This window comes from Grampus griseus (genome assembly GCF_964374135.1).
Source record: "Grampus griseus genome assembly, chromosome: 1".
NCBI lineage: Eukaryota > Metazoa > Chordata > Mammalia > Artiodactyla > Delphinidae > Grampus > Grampus griseus.
In genome coordinates this window covers 153083814-153097627 of record NC_139017.1, presented here as the reverse complement: position 1 = coordinate 153097627, position 13814 = coordinate 153083814, and the positions used below count along the sequence as shown (strand labels likewise).

The window sequence follows — 13814 nt, the reverse complement described above, 5'->3', positions numbered from 1 at the left end:
TCCTGCCTGCAGCAACAAAGATCCCACGTGCTGCAACTAAGACCTGGCACAGGCAAACACATAAATAAATATTAAAAAAAAACAACTAAGCACTGAAGCCACCTAGAAAAAGACTTCAGGAAATCAGGAGGATGGTAGTAATAAAGATAAAATCATAAAATAAGTGACAAAAGTAAAGAGCAGTGGAATTGATAAGTTCAAGAGCTGGTTATGTGTCATAACCAATAAAATAAACTTCTGACCAGAATAATTTTTAAAAAGACATCACAGGACACAATATGAAGAAAGAGAAAGTAAGCGTTAACTCCAGATACTATGGAAAGTTTTTAAATAAGCATTTCTGGGCTAATAAATTAGAAAAAGATCATCAAAAGATTTTCTATGAAAGTACAGATTAACAAAACTGATTCAAGAAGAAGTTATAGAAAAGATTGCGAACATCAGCAAGGTACAGTTTCCCAGGCAGTTTTGCATGCCTTCAAAGAATGATAATTATGCTATTTAAACTGTTCCAGAACAGAGAAAAAGAAGAGATTATTCCTGATGCCTTTTTCAAAGCCAGCCCAAAATGCTAAAACTTGACAAAGAACACAATAATTTTAAAAAAATCTACTCTCGGGGGCTTCCCTGGTGGCGCAGTGGTTGAGAGTCTGCCTGCCGGTGCAGGGGACACGGGTTCGGGACCTGGTCTGGGGGGATCCCGCATGCCGCGGAGCGGCTGGGCCCGTGAGCCACAGTTGCTAAGCCTGCGCATCTGGAGCCTGTGCTCCGCAACGGGAGAGGCCGCGATAGTGAGGGGCTCGCGCACCGCTGTGAGGAGTGGACCCCGCTTACCACAACTAGAGAAAGCCCTCGCACAGAAACGAAGACCCAACACAGCCATAAATAAATAAATTTTAAAAAAAAAACTACTCTCTCTTATAAATGTAGATGGAAAAAATATTAAAATATAAGCAAATTAATTCAGCAAATATTAAAAGAATAACACACTCATCTGCAGTAGGGTATAATCTAGGAAGGCAAAAAGAACTCACATTGAAAAAATCCATTAGTAGAATTCATCGTATCGAAAGGTCAAAGACAAAAAAACGTGGTCATCTTGAAAGATGCTCAAGAAGCATTTTGTAAAATTAACATCCATTGCTGATTTTTCTGAAAAGTTCAGTAAAAAGTGAAAGCATTATATGGCCAAGGGGCTAAAAGCAGGGCTTTGGTATTAGACAGACCTGAGTTCAAAGATGGGTCTCGACTACTAGCTGGCTGACTTTGGATAATTCACTTGGCCTCTCAGACTTCAGTTTCACCATCTGAAAGATGATTATCATTTGATTTAAATGAATTAATGTAGAAAATCATATTGCACAGTGCCAAACACAGAGCAGCACTCAATCAGTGAAAGTATTTTTATTAACAAAATGGAAACAGAAGAGTATTTCCTTAACATGATTTTTAAATCCATCTATATCAAAACAGGATTATTATCAGGAAATACCAGATAAAAATTTGTGTTACGTATATTATACAAAAGGGGTTTTACAGTAGATAGTTCTAGGTATGGATATAGAAATAGAAAAAAATGTGGAAGGATATACTCCAAGATATTAGTAGTTGTATATCTCTGGATAATAGGATTATGGGTGCTCATTTTCTTTTTCTATTCTGAATTTTTTAAAATATAAATGCAATAGCAAATGTTAAATCATAATAGAGATAGTAAAAAAAAAAAAAAAAAGTATTGTCCCAGAAAATCAGGCAAGTTGGGAAATCTCTCCCAAAAGGCAGAGGAAATGGATTAAGAGCTGAAAATGATAAAGGAAGCGACAAGATTTGAGAATCAGAAAATGGACGTACAACTCAAGGTTTAGAAAGAGTCTTAAGAGAGAGATCAGAGTTATTAGAAGTTCTAGTCAAAGTAATAACTGGAAATAAAAACTGAAAAAAAATTTTCCAGGAATAAAAAAAGGTATGCAGATCCAAAGTTTTACTATGTTCTAGCCAAACTCAATGAAAAGAGGTCAATATTGGTTAAAGTTTATTTTCACCAGTAGCCTAAGAATTATACAAACATCCATGCGTGTACACATTCGTATTCAAGTCACCTACAAAACAATGACGATTACCCTCGCCTCAGACTCTTCTGCAATACAACTGCCATCAGACGGGGAAGCAGAGTCACAAACGGAACATATCTTCTCAGATATGAAAAGACCATACCACTCACTCACTTATCTTTCTTGCAAAGGATACTTGAAGGATTACTTGAAGCTGAGTGAGACAAATCAAAAGTAAATGTCAAGAATGAGGAAGATGTAGTATAAAAGGATTGTAGGTCTTCATTTATTCATCTCAATTCCAGACTCCGAAATGTGACTGTTATGTGTTGACCAGTGAATTCTATCGCCCCTGACAGTCTGACCCTCCGTGCTTCCTTGCTCTTTTCCAGGACTATGAAAGAGGGTGACAATGCAGCAACACCCTTGCAGAGACCGAGGGACGAAGTCAGAGGGATACACACAGGGTCCCTCTTTCTAAGACAGGAAAAAAGGAGGTATGATTCTGGTTCCCACTGAAATTTTTGAGAAGGGAGGGCAAAAAGATTGAGGAACCTTCCACCCCTTTTGCCGGGAAACGAGAGGCAAGGCAACTGCAGAGTTGGATGTGGGACATAGGCTTTCCGCGAGGTCAGAAGAAGGAGCACGCACTGGCTCCCGCAGAATCACTAACACTCATAACCTCTTTGGCCCAGAGGCACAGAGTCACCTGTATCCTCAATCTCTCCTCCATGGCCTTCGGGAAGGGGGTTGACCTCGATGGGGGGTCGCCAGGGTCGGGGATTTTTGTTTAAGACCAGCGATCGCAGTTTATCCGGGGTGGCTGCGGGCTGTGGGGATGCTCGCGGTGGGCCGGACGGGCGGGCGCGCGGGGTGCGGAAGGCCTTACCCCCGGCACCGGTGGAGACGGTGACCTGCGCGTAGGTGGCTCCCGCGGCGGCCTCCGGGCCAGACACTCCGTTGAGCGCGGCTACGCGCACGGTGTAGCGCGCGCCGGGCCGCAGGTGCAGCAGTGTGGCGGCGCGCTCCCGCAGCCCCGCCTGGCGCGGCACGAAGGCCACGCGCGGCCCGCACGGTTCGCACGCGCCCGCCGGGTCCTCGCGGCCGCAGCGCAGGCACAGCAGCGAGTAGGTGACGTCCGAGCGGCCGCCCGAGTCGGCCGGAGGCAGCCAGCGCAGCCGCAGCGCCAGCGGCGAGCGGCTCAAGCTGTACTGCAAGTCCCGCGGCGCCGACGGCGGCCCTGGGGGCACAGAGGCGGGCGCCGTCAGGGGCGGGGAGAGGAAGGGCGGGATGGGGGCGGGGGCAGTGAGGGGGAGGGACGGGGGCGTGGAGCAGTGAGGGGCGGGATGTGGGAGTGGGGCGCGGTCAGTGATGGGGTGGGAGGATGTCAGTGAGGGGATGAGGTTGGGGATGCAGAGTGTGAGGGGCGGGAGTCCCCCGCCTGGCTGGAAAGTTGGGAGAGGTGAGGGCGGGGATGGTTGTAGGCGGCGCACACGGTGATCCCCCAACAAGCCTAACCTCATCCCTCCGTCTGGACTGTCTCTGTTGTCCTGCTTCTTCCAACCCCGGGCCCCGGGCCCCATCACCGCCCCAGGCTCCCCTCCCTCCACTCTGCCGTCTGGATCGCTGGCCCCCATGTGCGCCCTGGCGCCCCCGAGTGTGGAACCCCTGCCCTCACAACGCCTCGATTACGCCCTTATGGACCGCCCCACCCACCATCCGGAAGGCATTCAGGAGGGGGACTCACGGGTGCAGGACGCCGAGGGCGGGTCGCTGGGCGAGCGCGCGTAGCTTTCCTGGCACACGCAGAACGTGGACGCGTTTTCCAGGGCCCGGCTGTGCTCCGGGCACGGCGAGCAGAGGGGCCGCCGCGGGGACACCTTGTAAAACCCTGGGGGACAGGCTGCGGGGAGGAACTGCGTGAGGAGGGGGCTCCGCCACAGCTTCTGGCTCCCCCCCCCCCCCGCTTTCCTGACTGCCCCCACTGTGGTGGGCCTTATCTCCTCGAATTGTGATGGGGAAGTGGGGGGCGGGGGTCTCAGCTACTCCAGCACCGCCCCGGGGGTGGCAGCTCGTGACTGAACAATGCAGTATTACTTAACCCTTAGTAAGCGCTTAACGTGCAAACACTGCAGTGTTTCTCTTTTAGTAATTCATTAAATGCTCATAACAACCTGTGAGGTATGTTGCTTTATCCTCATTTTTTAAATGAGGGAGCTAAGGCTCAGAGAGGCTAAGTAACTTGCCCCATGTCCCACAGCCAGTGAATGGAGGGATTCCAGCCAAAGCCGACTGGTTTGAGAGACCACACCACACTGCCCTAACGCCCACTGGGAGAAAAGGAACCAAACTTTCCGGTTTTGATGTGAGGACAGAAGAGAGAGGCCTCGAAGGGGTGTCCCACAGTTACCCAAGGACAGACACCCACACACTCCCAGTTACAGAGACAAAAACTCTGACGCACACAAACACACACACTTGTCAGAGCTTCCTCCCACCTCCACTATTTGGGGGCTAATGCATCATAAATCTACTGACGCACTTGGTTCCCATTTGAAAGTGGAGCCAGCCAGGTGGAGAGAGGAGAAGAACAGTGAAAGTTCCCTGGTTCTAGCCTTGGCACCTCCTCAGTTACTTTGCTTCTCTCACCTCCCCCAGAAGTCAATGGTTAAGAGCAAAGGCTTTTATATCTAAACAACCTAGATTTGCAGCTGAGTCGCACCACTTATTTGCTGTGTGGCCTTGGGCAAGTTGGTGACCTCTCTGAGCCTTGTATAGAACACCTACCTCAAAAAGGTGCTTGGAAGATTGAGATAAAACATGCAAACTGCTTAGCCCAGTACAGACAACAGTTATACAATAATGGTAGTAATCACTCTTCCTCCAACTCAGGCCTGAAGTGGAAACAGCTAAGCACCCACTTTAAAAAATTCCTCACCAGCTGGGCCAGGGAGGGAAGCAATGGCTCTTGGCCCTCCTCTCAGAGCTTGGGTGGTCCTCACCTGGTTCCCTGCCCCTGCCAGGACTTCTCTATCCCTCTCCTCTGCTTTAGCTGCTTGTGGAAGGCTGGCTGCTCTCCAGCCCCAAGAAGACATAGTACAGAAGAAGGGACGCAGACTATAGCACTTGGGAAGAACTTTCAGAACTTTCCCTGTCTGGGAGGAGAGGGCAGAGGGCTGAGGGTTCCCATTATCTGGAAGGCTTAGGTTTGGGGGGGAGGGGCGTCCGTGTTGCCTAGAGTCCTGGGTTTTGGGCAGCTTTGGGCAGGGTCTCCAAAGCCCAGGAGGCTTTGGAAGTCTGCCTTCAGAATGAAGCACAGAGCTAGCTAACATCGTGGTCCAGTGGGCAACAGCCACCCGGGCTGGGACTCAGGAGACCTGGGTTCCGGTGTTAGCTCGGCCACTTCCTGTGCCTCTCTGGCCTTGAGAAACCATCAGTCAAATGAGAACAATAAGCATGGCCTGCCCACCTCCATTGTGAAATAAGAGAGGGATCTGTTTGCGGGAGCAGGAGCGGGGTGGGGGGTGGGGTCCTCACCGCAGGAGGGAAAGAATGTGGGAGGCTCCTTTTCTCCGTGTGTATGTGGGTATCTGGGGTCCTAGAGGTGGGTGGTCCCATCAGAGACAGCATTGCTTATTTCTACTTGGAGAGGCTCTGCTTAAAAGAGGTTGTATTGAGGGGCAGACTCAGGAAGTGACTCCTGACTCCCGGCCCCTGCCTCCTTCGGAGTCAGAATTTCAGGGGTCATCTAGTTCAGCTCCCACTGGCCCACCCTCCAGCAACTTTCCTAGCAGTAGCCAGAGTCTTTGCTCAGATACTTGGTAATGCGGAGCCAACCTCCCTCTGAGGCCGCCTCTGCTGAACAATGCTGGCAGTTAGAAAGTGCTTCCCTTATGTTGAGTCCAAAGCAGCCTCCCTGCCTGTAACCCCCCTCATGCCACCTCATTGCAGAGGATTGATGTGCCCTGTAGAGCTTAGCATGTCTGCTTGGGTCCCTCTGCTCCAGGGCAGTCCTACAGAGATCTGAAGACATGAGTCATACACTCTGATTTTTTCCCCAAGGGAAACCCCAAGTCTTTCAGTAATTCCTCTAGTGGCTGGGAGAGAAGGAACAAGAGTCACGGTCACTAAAAAGAGAAGCCTCCGGGCTTCCCTGGTGGCGCAGTGGTTGAGAGTCCGCCTGCCGATGCAGGGGACACGGGTTCGTGCCCCGGTCCGGGAAGATCCCACATGCCGCGGAGCGGCTGGGCCCGTGAGCCATGGCCGCTGAGCCTGCGCATCCGGAGCCTGTGTTCCGCAACGGGAGAGGCCACAACCGTGAGAGGCCCGCGTACCGCAAAAAAAAAAAAAAAAAGAGAAGCCTCCACATCCATCTGCCTTTAGAGAGGGCTCTATAATAGCTGCAGAAGGCACTTGCAGGGTCTTCCTTCCCTTTTTTTTTTTTTTTTTTTTTGCGGTACACGGGCCTTTCACTGCTGTGGCCTCTCCCGTTGCGGAGCACAGGCTCCGGACGCGCAGGCTCAGCGGCCATGGCTCACGGGCCCAGCCGCTCCCCGATCTTCCTGGACCGAGGCACGAACCCGTGTCCCCTGCATCGGCAGGCGGACTCTCAACCACTGCGCCACCAGGGAAGCCCGTTTCTTTCCCTTCTTGAAACCCTCCCACAGCTCCCCAATGCCAGCCACCCCACCCATCCGTACTGAACTTTTCCTTTCACACCTCTGGATCTTGTCCTGTAATCTTACACCCCTTCTCTTCTGGTGAACTGCTATGTTCCTCCAAATCCTAGTTCAAAATAACACCTCCCTTGTGAAGCTTTCCCTGGCATCCTCCCCACCTCCATACTCCCCAAGGCAGAGTTGATGCCATTACAAATGGCCTTTGTCTGGTCTCAGCCAAAGTCAGAAGTGGGATTGGGTTCCCGGGTGTGTGTGTGTGTGTGTGTGTGTGTGTGTGTGTGTGTGTCCCTCTCATTGCCCAGACTGTGTATCCAAACCCCCTCCTCCAACACCTGATCCAGTCATTCAACAATGTTTTAGCATCGAATATGAGCCAGGTGCTGTTCTAGGCTCTGAAGCTACAGCAGTGAATAAGGCAGACCAGGATTCTACTGTACACTGGTACAGATGCCCTTCTCCTACCTCACAGCGGGAAGAGAGGCCATCAGCTGGTCATTCCCTTCTCTACTAGCTCTTCCCGGTTACCGTACAGGGAGCGGAGCCATAAAAGCGGTCCGTTTAGGGTGTGGGCAGTAGGGCACTGTCTGTGGAGTATTTAAAAACAATGAAACTGACTAAAACGTGGTCTGCTTTTTGTTAGCAGCATGTGTCAGCAATTCTGATCCACATCAGTAATAAAATACTTCTTCCCCCGAGGCCTACTGCTCCCACCACCCCCTACTTGGTACCCCACTGGCTCTTCCCTCATGTGTAAAGAAGGCTCACATCTACAGTAAAAATTCTCTCTCCACCGAATGTCCTCCTCAAGACACCAGGCCCTCTCCTGCCCTTTCAAACCCAGCCTCCAGAGAGTGTTTACGGTCCCCGACTCTAGCTCCTCAGCTGCCTTCGTCCTTCAGTCCACTGCAGCTGGTTGCTCTCTCCATCACTCAGCTGACACTGCTCTTACCAGGGCCACCAGGCAGACACTGGCCAATCCTCGCCTTATCTGACTGCTCGCCAACACTGCAGGCCATTCGTTCCTGGGTACCTCCATCACCCTTGGCTGCCATGAAATCACACTCTCCCCCAGCCTCTGATCACTGCCTTGCAGTCTTTTTTACGGCCTCCATTTCTTCCACTTCCCCTCCTATAGTGCTGTTCTGTGAGAGTTCATCATTGGCCCTCTTGCTTCATACCCCACACATTCTCCCTGGTCTGTCCCAACCACACCTGTATCTTCAAGTCGCATCTATCTCTCTGTTGTTGAGCTCCAGACCCACTTTCTAGCTACCTCCACTTGAACGTACCATGGACACCGTCAATTTGATATGTCCATCCACGTCCTATGTTCTCTACCCCAGTCCGTTCAGTCCTCCAGATGCAGATAGGAGAGAGAAGGAGAGATCTGTTCCTGGTGCCCCACAAACCAGAGAGTCCAAAAGAACCCCCAACATGGAGGCTCTGCCCCAGGGGGTGCAGTGATTCTAGTTCAGAGAGTTGGGTGGGATCTTAGTAGTCATCCAGTGCAACCTCCCAGTCTCTCTCTCCAACTCAAGAATCCCCCTGCTTGGGCTTCCCTGGTGGTGCAGTGGTTACGAGTCTGCCTGCCAGTGCAGAGGACACGAGTTTGAGCCCTGGTCTGGGAAGATGCCACATGCCACAGAGCAACTAGGCCCGTGCACCACGACTGCTGGGCCTGCGCTCTGGAGCCCATGAGCCACAACTACTGAAGCCCGCGAGTCTGGAGCCCATGCTCCGCAGTGGGAGAGGCCACCGCAGTGAGAGGCCCGTGCACCACAACGAAGAGTAGCGCCTGCTCACTGCAACTAAAGAAAGCCCGAGCGCAGCAACAAAGACCCAATGCAGCCAAAAATAAATAAATAAATTAATTAATTAATTTAAAGAAAATTAAAAAAGAATCCCCCTGCCAGCCTCTGACTTGCATATTGTCGGTGACAGGGAGCTCACTCCGTATAATGCAACCAACTCCACTAGCCCCTAGCTAATACAGTTGGCCAACTGTAACATTCTCCCTTATGCACAGGGGAGTCAGCATGGTGTAGTAGAAAGAACTTGAGAGTTGGGCAAATCTGGATTCAAATCCCAGTTCCCCACTTCCTAACTGCAAGTGAGGTGTTAATCTCTCTGAGCCTCTGTTTCCTCATCTGCAAAATAGGAATAATGATGACTTTATTGCTGTGAATAAAGGAGAAGGCCCGTGTGAGGTGCTTATCATGGTGCCTAAAATATAGGTCCTGATGCCCCCTTATATGGAGTCAAATTCACCTCCCATTAACTTCACTCACCGATTCTGGCTGGACCCACTGGAAGCACCGCAAAATGTCTGGACTCCCGGCTCCACATCCCGTGGCTTCCGCACTCCCCACCCTGCCTCTTTCATCTAGGACACTCTCTCTCCCAACTGCCACCTGCGCGCTACACTCCCACACCACACCCCCCAGTGCGCTGGATACCTTCACAGATGTCACCACGTTCCTGGAATCCCGCACTGCAGCTGCAGCGGCCCACGGGCACAAGCCACTCACCATCGGCGCCGCAGTGCATGCGCGGGGGGCTGCCGGGCTCCCCTTCTGAGTGCGCCACGCACGTTCCGGTCACCTCCACCAGCGTGGAGAAGGCGCTCTCGGCTGCGGTGGCTGGGAACGCCGCCAGACCCCGCACTGTAGCGCGGCACTGCTTGTAGTAGACGCGCACAGAGACCAGCGCCACGCATGCGCCCACGTCCTGGAAGGCTAGGTGGAAACCCCGCCGGCTCAGCGGACCGATCTCTCGCACCTCTGTGTTCAGCTTCATCTTGCGCTCGCCCAGGTCGCCCTGCGTGAAGCTCTCGTCCGCCGCGATCGTGTCGATCTTGCGGGGCCGGCTGCCGCCTGGGCGGGGATGCCCACGGCCCAGATCGGCCTCGGTTTCCAGATAGTAGACGTTGAAAGTCTCCTTGCAAGTGCCGGCGGCTCCAGGGATGCTGCTGCAGTCGCGCAGTGTGAACTGCAGCTCCACGAAGATGCGCTGCCCGCGCCCGCGGCTGATCCAGCCAGTCTGCAACCAGTTGTCCTGGTTGGGCTCCAGCACGTTGCACACCTGGTAGGTGCGAATGGGACGGTCGTGCTCGTCCACGCCGCTGATCTCCTCCCACTGGGGAGGAGAACAAAGATGTGGGCAGCTCAGAGCCAAGGCGCCCCCAAGAGGTCGAGCCCTGGCGGTGACTCGGGCTGAAACCCCCTTTCCCCATCATTTTGCATTCTCTTCTCCCCTCCTTCTCTATACACAACCCTAAAATTATAAGACGCAGAGCTGGGAGAAACGTTGGAGACAACTGAGTCCAACTGACGGGGAAACTGAGGCTCCAGAGAATGGTGACTTGAGTGGATATACACGTCGGGTTAGTAGCAGAGCTAGGAAAGGAGTCTCCTGGCTCTCCACCAGTGCCTTTCCACAACACCAAACTGCTGTCACACTGCCACATCTCCCCACCACTACCGCAAGCCTCTTTTAGGATTCCAAGTCTTGCTTGTTCTGTCAATCTATCGATCAACAGCACTGTTTGCTGGATCTATTGGGTGCAAGGCACCATCCAGCACTGGCTCCATCCAGATGCCACGTTTCTGTTCCTAGACACAGTCAGTTGTCTTCTTGCTTTTTCTGTCTGACTGAAGACTCAACGTTTTCTAATAGGTCACTCTGGCTTGAAGCCAGGGCTGCTGGAGACCACATGCTCTGAGGACCATTTCGATCTGATGTAACCATGGGGAGATAAAGGGACTGAATCCTGGACCACCAGAGGCTCCTTGGGACAGGGAAGGAAAGGTTTACACTTACCCCATTACTCGGCAGTGCAGTCCAGCCCAGATCAGCCTGGGAGGCTTTGGAATCCAGGAGGGTGACTAGAGAGAGGGGAGAATAGAAGTGTCAGAAAGCCAGAAGTTCAAGAGTACGAGATTCTTTGGCGAGTTCACTTTAAATTTGCTAACGGAGGGAATTCCCTGGCGGTCCAGTGGTTAGGACTCTGTGTTTTCACTGCCGAGGGTCCAGGTTCAATTCCTGGTGGGGCAACTAAGCCTTGCAGCGTGGCCAAAAAAAAAAAAAAAAAAGCGAACTGAGGAAACAGAGAAGGTGGTGAAGGACACAGACACGGGTTTTCCACTCCATACTCCCCACGAGGAAGTGTGGGTAGCTCTAGTGTAAATAAAGGTAGCCACGATGATTTGGGAGGGAGCCTGTATTAGTTTCCTGTGGCTGCTGTGACAAATTACCACAAACAGTGGCTTAAAACAACAAAATTTTATTCTCTTACATTTCTGGGTGTCAGAAGTTGAAAATCGGTCTCACTGGTCTAAAGTGAGGGTGTCGGCAACACTGGAGGCTCAACGGGGAGAATCCATTTCCTTACCTTCTTCAGCTTCTAGTGGCCACACCTGGATTCCTTGGCTTGTGGCCCCTTCCTCCATCTTCAAAACACACCATTCCAATCTCTGCTTCTGTCATCACATTGCCTTCTCCTCTGATTCTGACTGACCCTGTGTCCCTCTTATAAAGACCATTGTGATGACAACTGGGCCACCCATATAATCCAGGGTAATCTCTCCAACTCAAGATCCTTAACCACATCTGCAAAGTCTATTGCCATTTATGATAATATACACAGATTCTGGGGATTAGGATATGGAAATATTTGGGGAGTCATTATTCAGCCTGGCACAGAATCCATGACAAGTACCATAAGACTGGCTTTTAAATGGGGGATCAGTGATCCCCCCCGCCTTCCCAGGTTCCCTAAATTATAACTGAGTGTCGAGAAGAGGGAGAAAGTGAGCATATCAAAGGATTCCTGTATATATCCCTGAATTCACTCATACTTGGGTGTTCTTCTGAGGTCTGGGGTCACCAGGGATGGAAAAGACTTGAACCTTTTTAGTTTGACTCCCAAGGTCTCTGGGGAAAACAAAGTAGAGAGACCCTGCCAGCAGCAACAGAGATAAAAACCTCTCATCTCCTCAGCCAGCCCCTTTCCCAGGGGCTGTCACCTCTACTGCCTTTTGGAAGACTGTCAGGGTTCCTTTAATATATAAAGCCATGGCCCCTTCTATACCAGAGAGGCTTGAAGTCACTTTCTTCCCCCAGGAGGCATCTGACCAGCAGTCTGGATTCCGCTCTCAGCATCGGTCCCAAGAAGCACTGGTTTGGACAGCACAGCAGCAACTCAGAGACAGGAGCCCAGGTCATCCCCAAATCTTGGAAGATTCCTCATCTGGAGCTTAAGCAAGGGGGTGGGGCTCCAAGGTGAGACATTTAAGAGTGTTGGTCCCAGACGCGTCAGCGACAATGGGCAGGACCGCTGACAGCTTCCCGATTTCGGTATAACTTACAGCACATCAGAACTGCATATTGGAAAGCATCAGAGATGCAGCGCCCCGACCAACCCCGAGGCCAACACCTCAGATTCCAGCTCCTCCGTATTCTGCACCTGGATATTACGCCTCTGGATTCAACTGAGGGTACAGTTCCCCCAAATCTAGGCAAGATGCGGGCTCTGGTCCAGTGGGCAGCCCCAAACCCGGCAACTCGGAGAGCGCTGGTTAGTCTACGCTTCAAAAGCAGCACTGCGGACAGCTTCCTGGTCAGCACGTCGGGCAGCTCCCGGACCCAGACACACCCCGGCCCCCACCGCGCCCCGCCACCCTCGCCTCCAGACCCCGCGCCCCCGCCGCGGCACCAGCGCTCTACCTCCTGTTCGCCACGCAGTGGTCCCCTAGCCCCCCGCCGTTCGGGCTCCATCCCGTCTCCCCGTACTCTGATCTCACCTCCGCATCTCCCTGCCCCCACACCTCCCACATCCAATTGCTCAGCCTGTCCGTCTCACCGGCCCCTGAACCGCCGCCTCTGGCTCCCACGGTTCCTGGTCTCTTTCTTCCCCAGCCTCCCAGGTCTCCAGTCCCCAAGCTCCTCAATGCTCCTCTCTTCTCCGTTGTTTAGCCACCTTTCCCTCCGTGTCTCCAGTTCTTTGCTTCCCGCTGCCCGCTTGCTTCAAACCCCAATACCGACTCCAGTCTCTCCATACGACTCCTTCTCCCAGCACCCCAGCTCTCCAGCCTCCTGTATTTTGGCATCCCAGGCTCCAAGAACAGCCGCCAGACTCCTCACCTTCCTCGGCGGTCCCGGGCCTCCCTGGTCCCAAAAGCAAGGCGAGACAGAGCGGCATCAGGCAGATGAACAGGCGCAGCGGATGTGGGCCGACGCCGGTCTCCATGGTCCGCAAACCGAGCTGTCAGTGCGGCGGCGGCTCGAGCCGCGCCAGCCCCAGCACCGCTGAGCAGTGCCCCCAGACCCCAGCGCCGGCGGGGGGCGGGATCTCGCCGGTGACCATCATCCATGGGGACCAAGCATTATGCACCGCCGCGGGAAGTCCACCAATCCCCGCCAGCAGAAGGTGGAGGGGTGGAGTTTCAGAGGCCAGGGGCGGATCAGCGAATTGGAGGCGGGGGAAGGAAGGGGTCCCGCCAGTCTCCAAACCGTGGGGGTGGGGCAGCGCTGAGAGCCATTTGGGCTCATGGGGAGGGGGATGAGCCGACGTTGGTGGCCCAGAGCGCTGAACCTTAGCCTCTCATTCCTGAGAAGTAGGCGATGTGGGCGTGGCTTAAGGAGGAGCGAACCTCTGGGAGGCAACGACACTTGCAGCCTCAGAGCTAACCTGGAAGACCCCTTGTACCTAGGACTTGCAGGAGGTTTTGAAGCCTGGTATCCTGACCCCAAGCTCTGGGAAGCTCCTCTATCTCCCAGCCCTCGGTTTCTTCCAGTGTCTGCGGCTTCTCGTATCTCCACCCCGCCCCCTTTCTCCCCGCCCTCTTCACACACACACACACACACACACACACACACACACACACAGACACACACACACTCAGCGGCTGGAGGAAGAGGCCAAGCCCGACCTCGAGAGCTACTCGAGAAAGGAGAGTAAAGTGGCAGACAGAGTCCCACCCTACCAGCAGCTCTTCCGAGGCTGGGAAACCATGTGGACGCCAGGACGGGCGGTGATAGATTTTGCATGAACTACCGGTTCCTCAGGTTCCTGCTCCTGCTGCCA

General features: G+C 53.0%; 1 protein-coding gene across 1 annotated transcript in view; it reads right to left on the bottom strand.

Moving 5' to 3' along the window:
* EPHA10 (EPH receptor A10) overlaps positions 1–12977 on the bottom strand; it is a gene marked incomplete at both ends in the record, with an annotated part of 39733 nt that extends 26756 nt beyond the window's left edge. Inside the window, 5 exons of the mRNA XM_082678916.1 lie at positions 2941–3291; positions 3799–3954; positions 9187–9865; positions 10550–10614; positions 12872–12977. Coding sequence (XP_082535042.1) covers positions 2941–3291; positions 3799–3954; positions 9187–9865; positions 10550–10614; positions 12872–12977 — 1357 coding nt within the window. The remainder of the gene's footprint in view (positions 1–2940; positions 3292–3798; positions 3955–9186; positions 9866–10549; positions 10615–12871) is intronic.
* Positions 12978–13814: the final 837 nt, after the last annotated feature.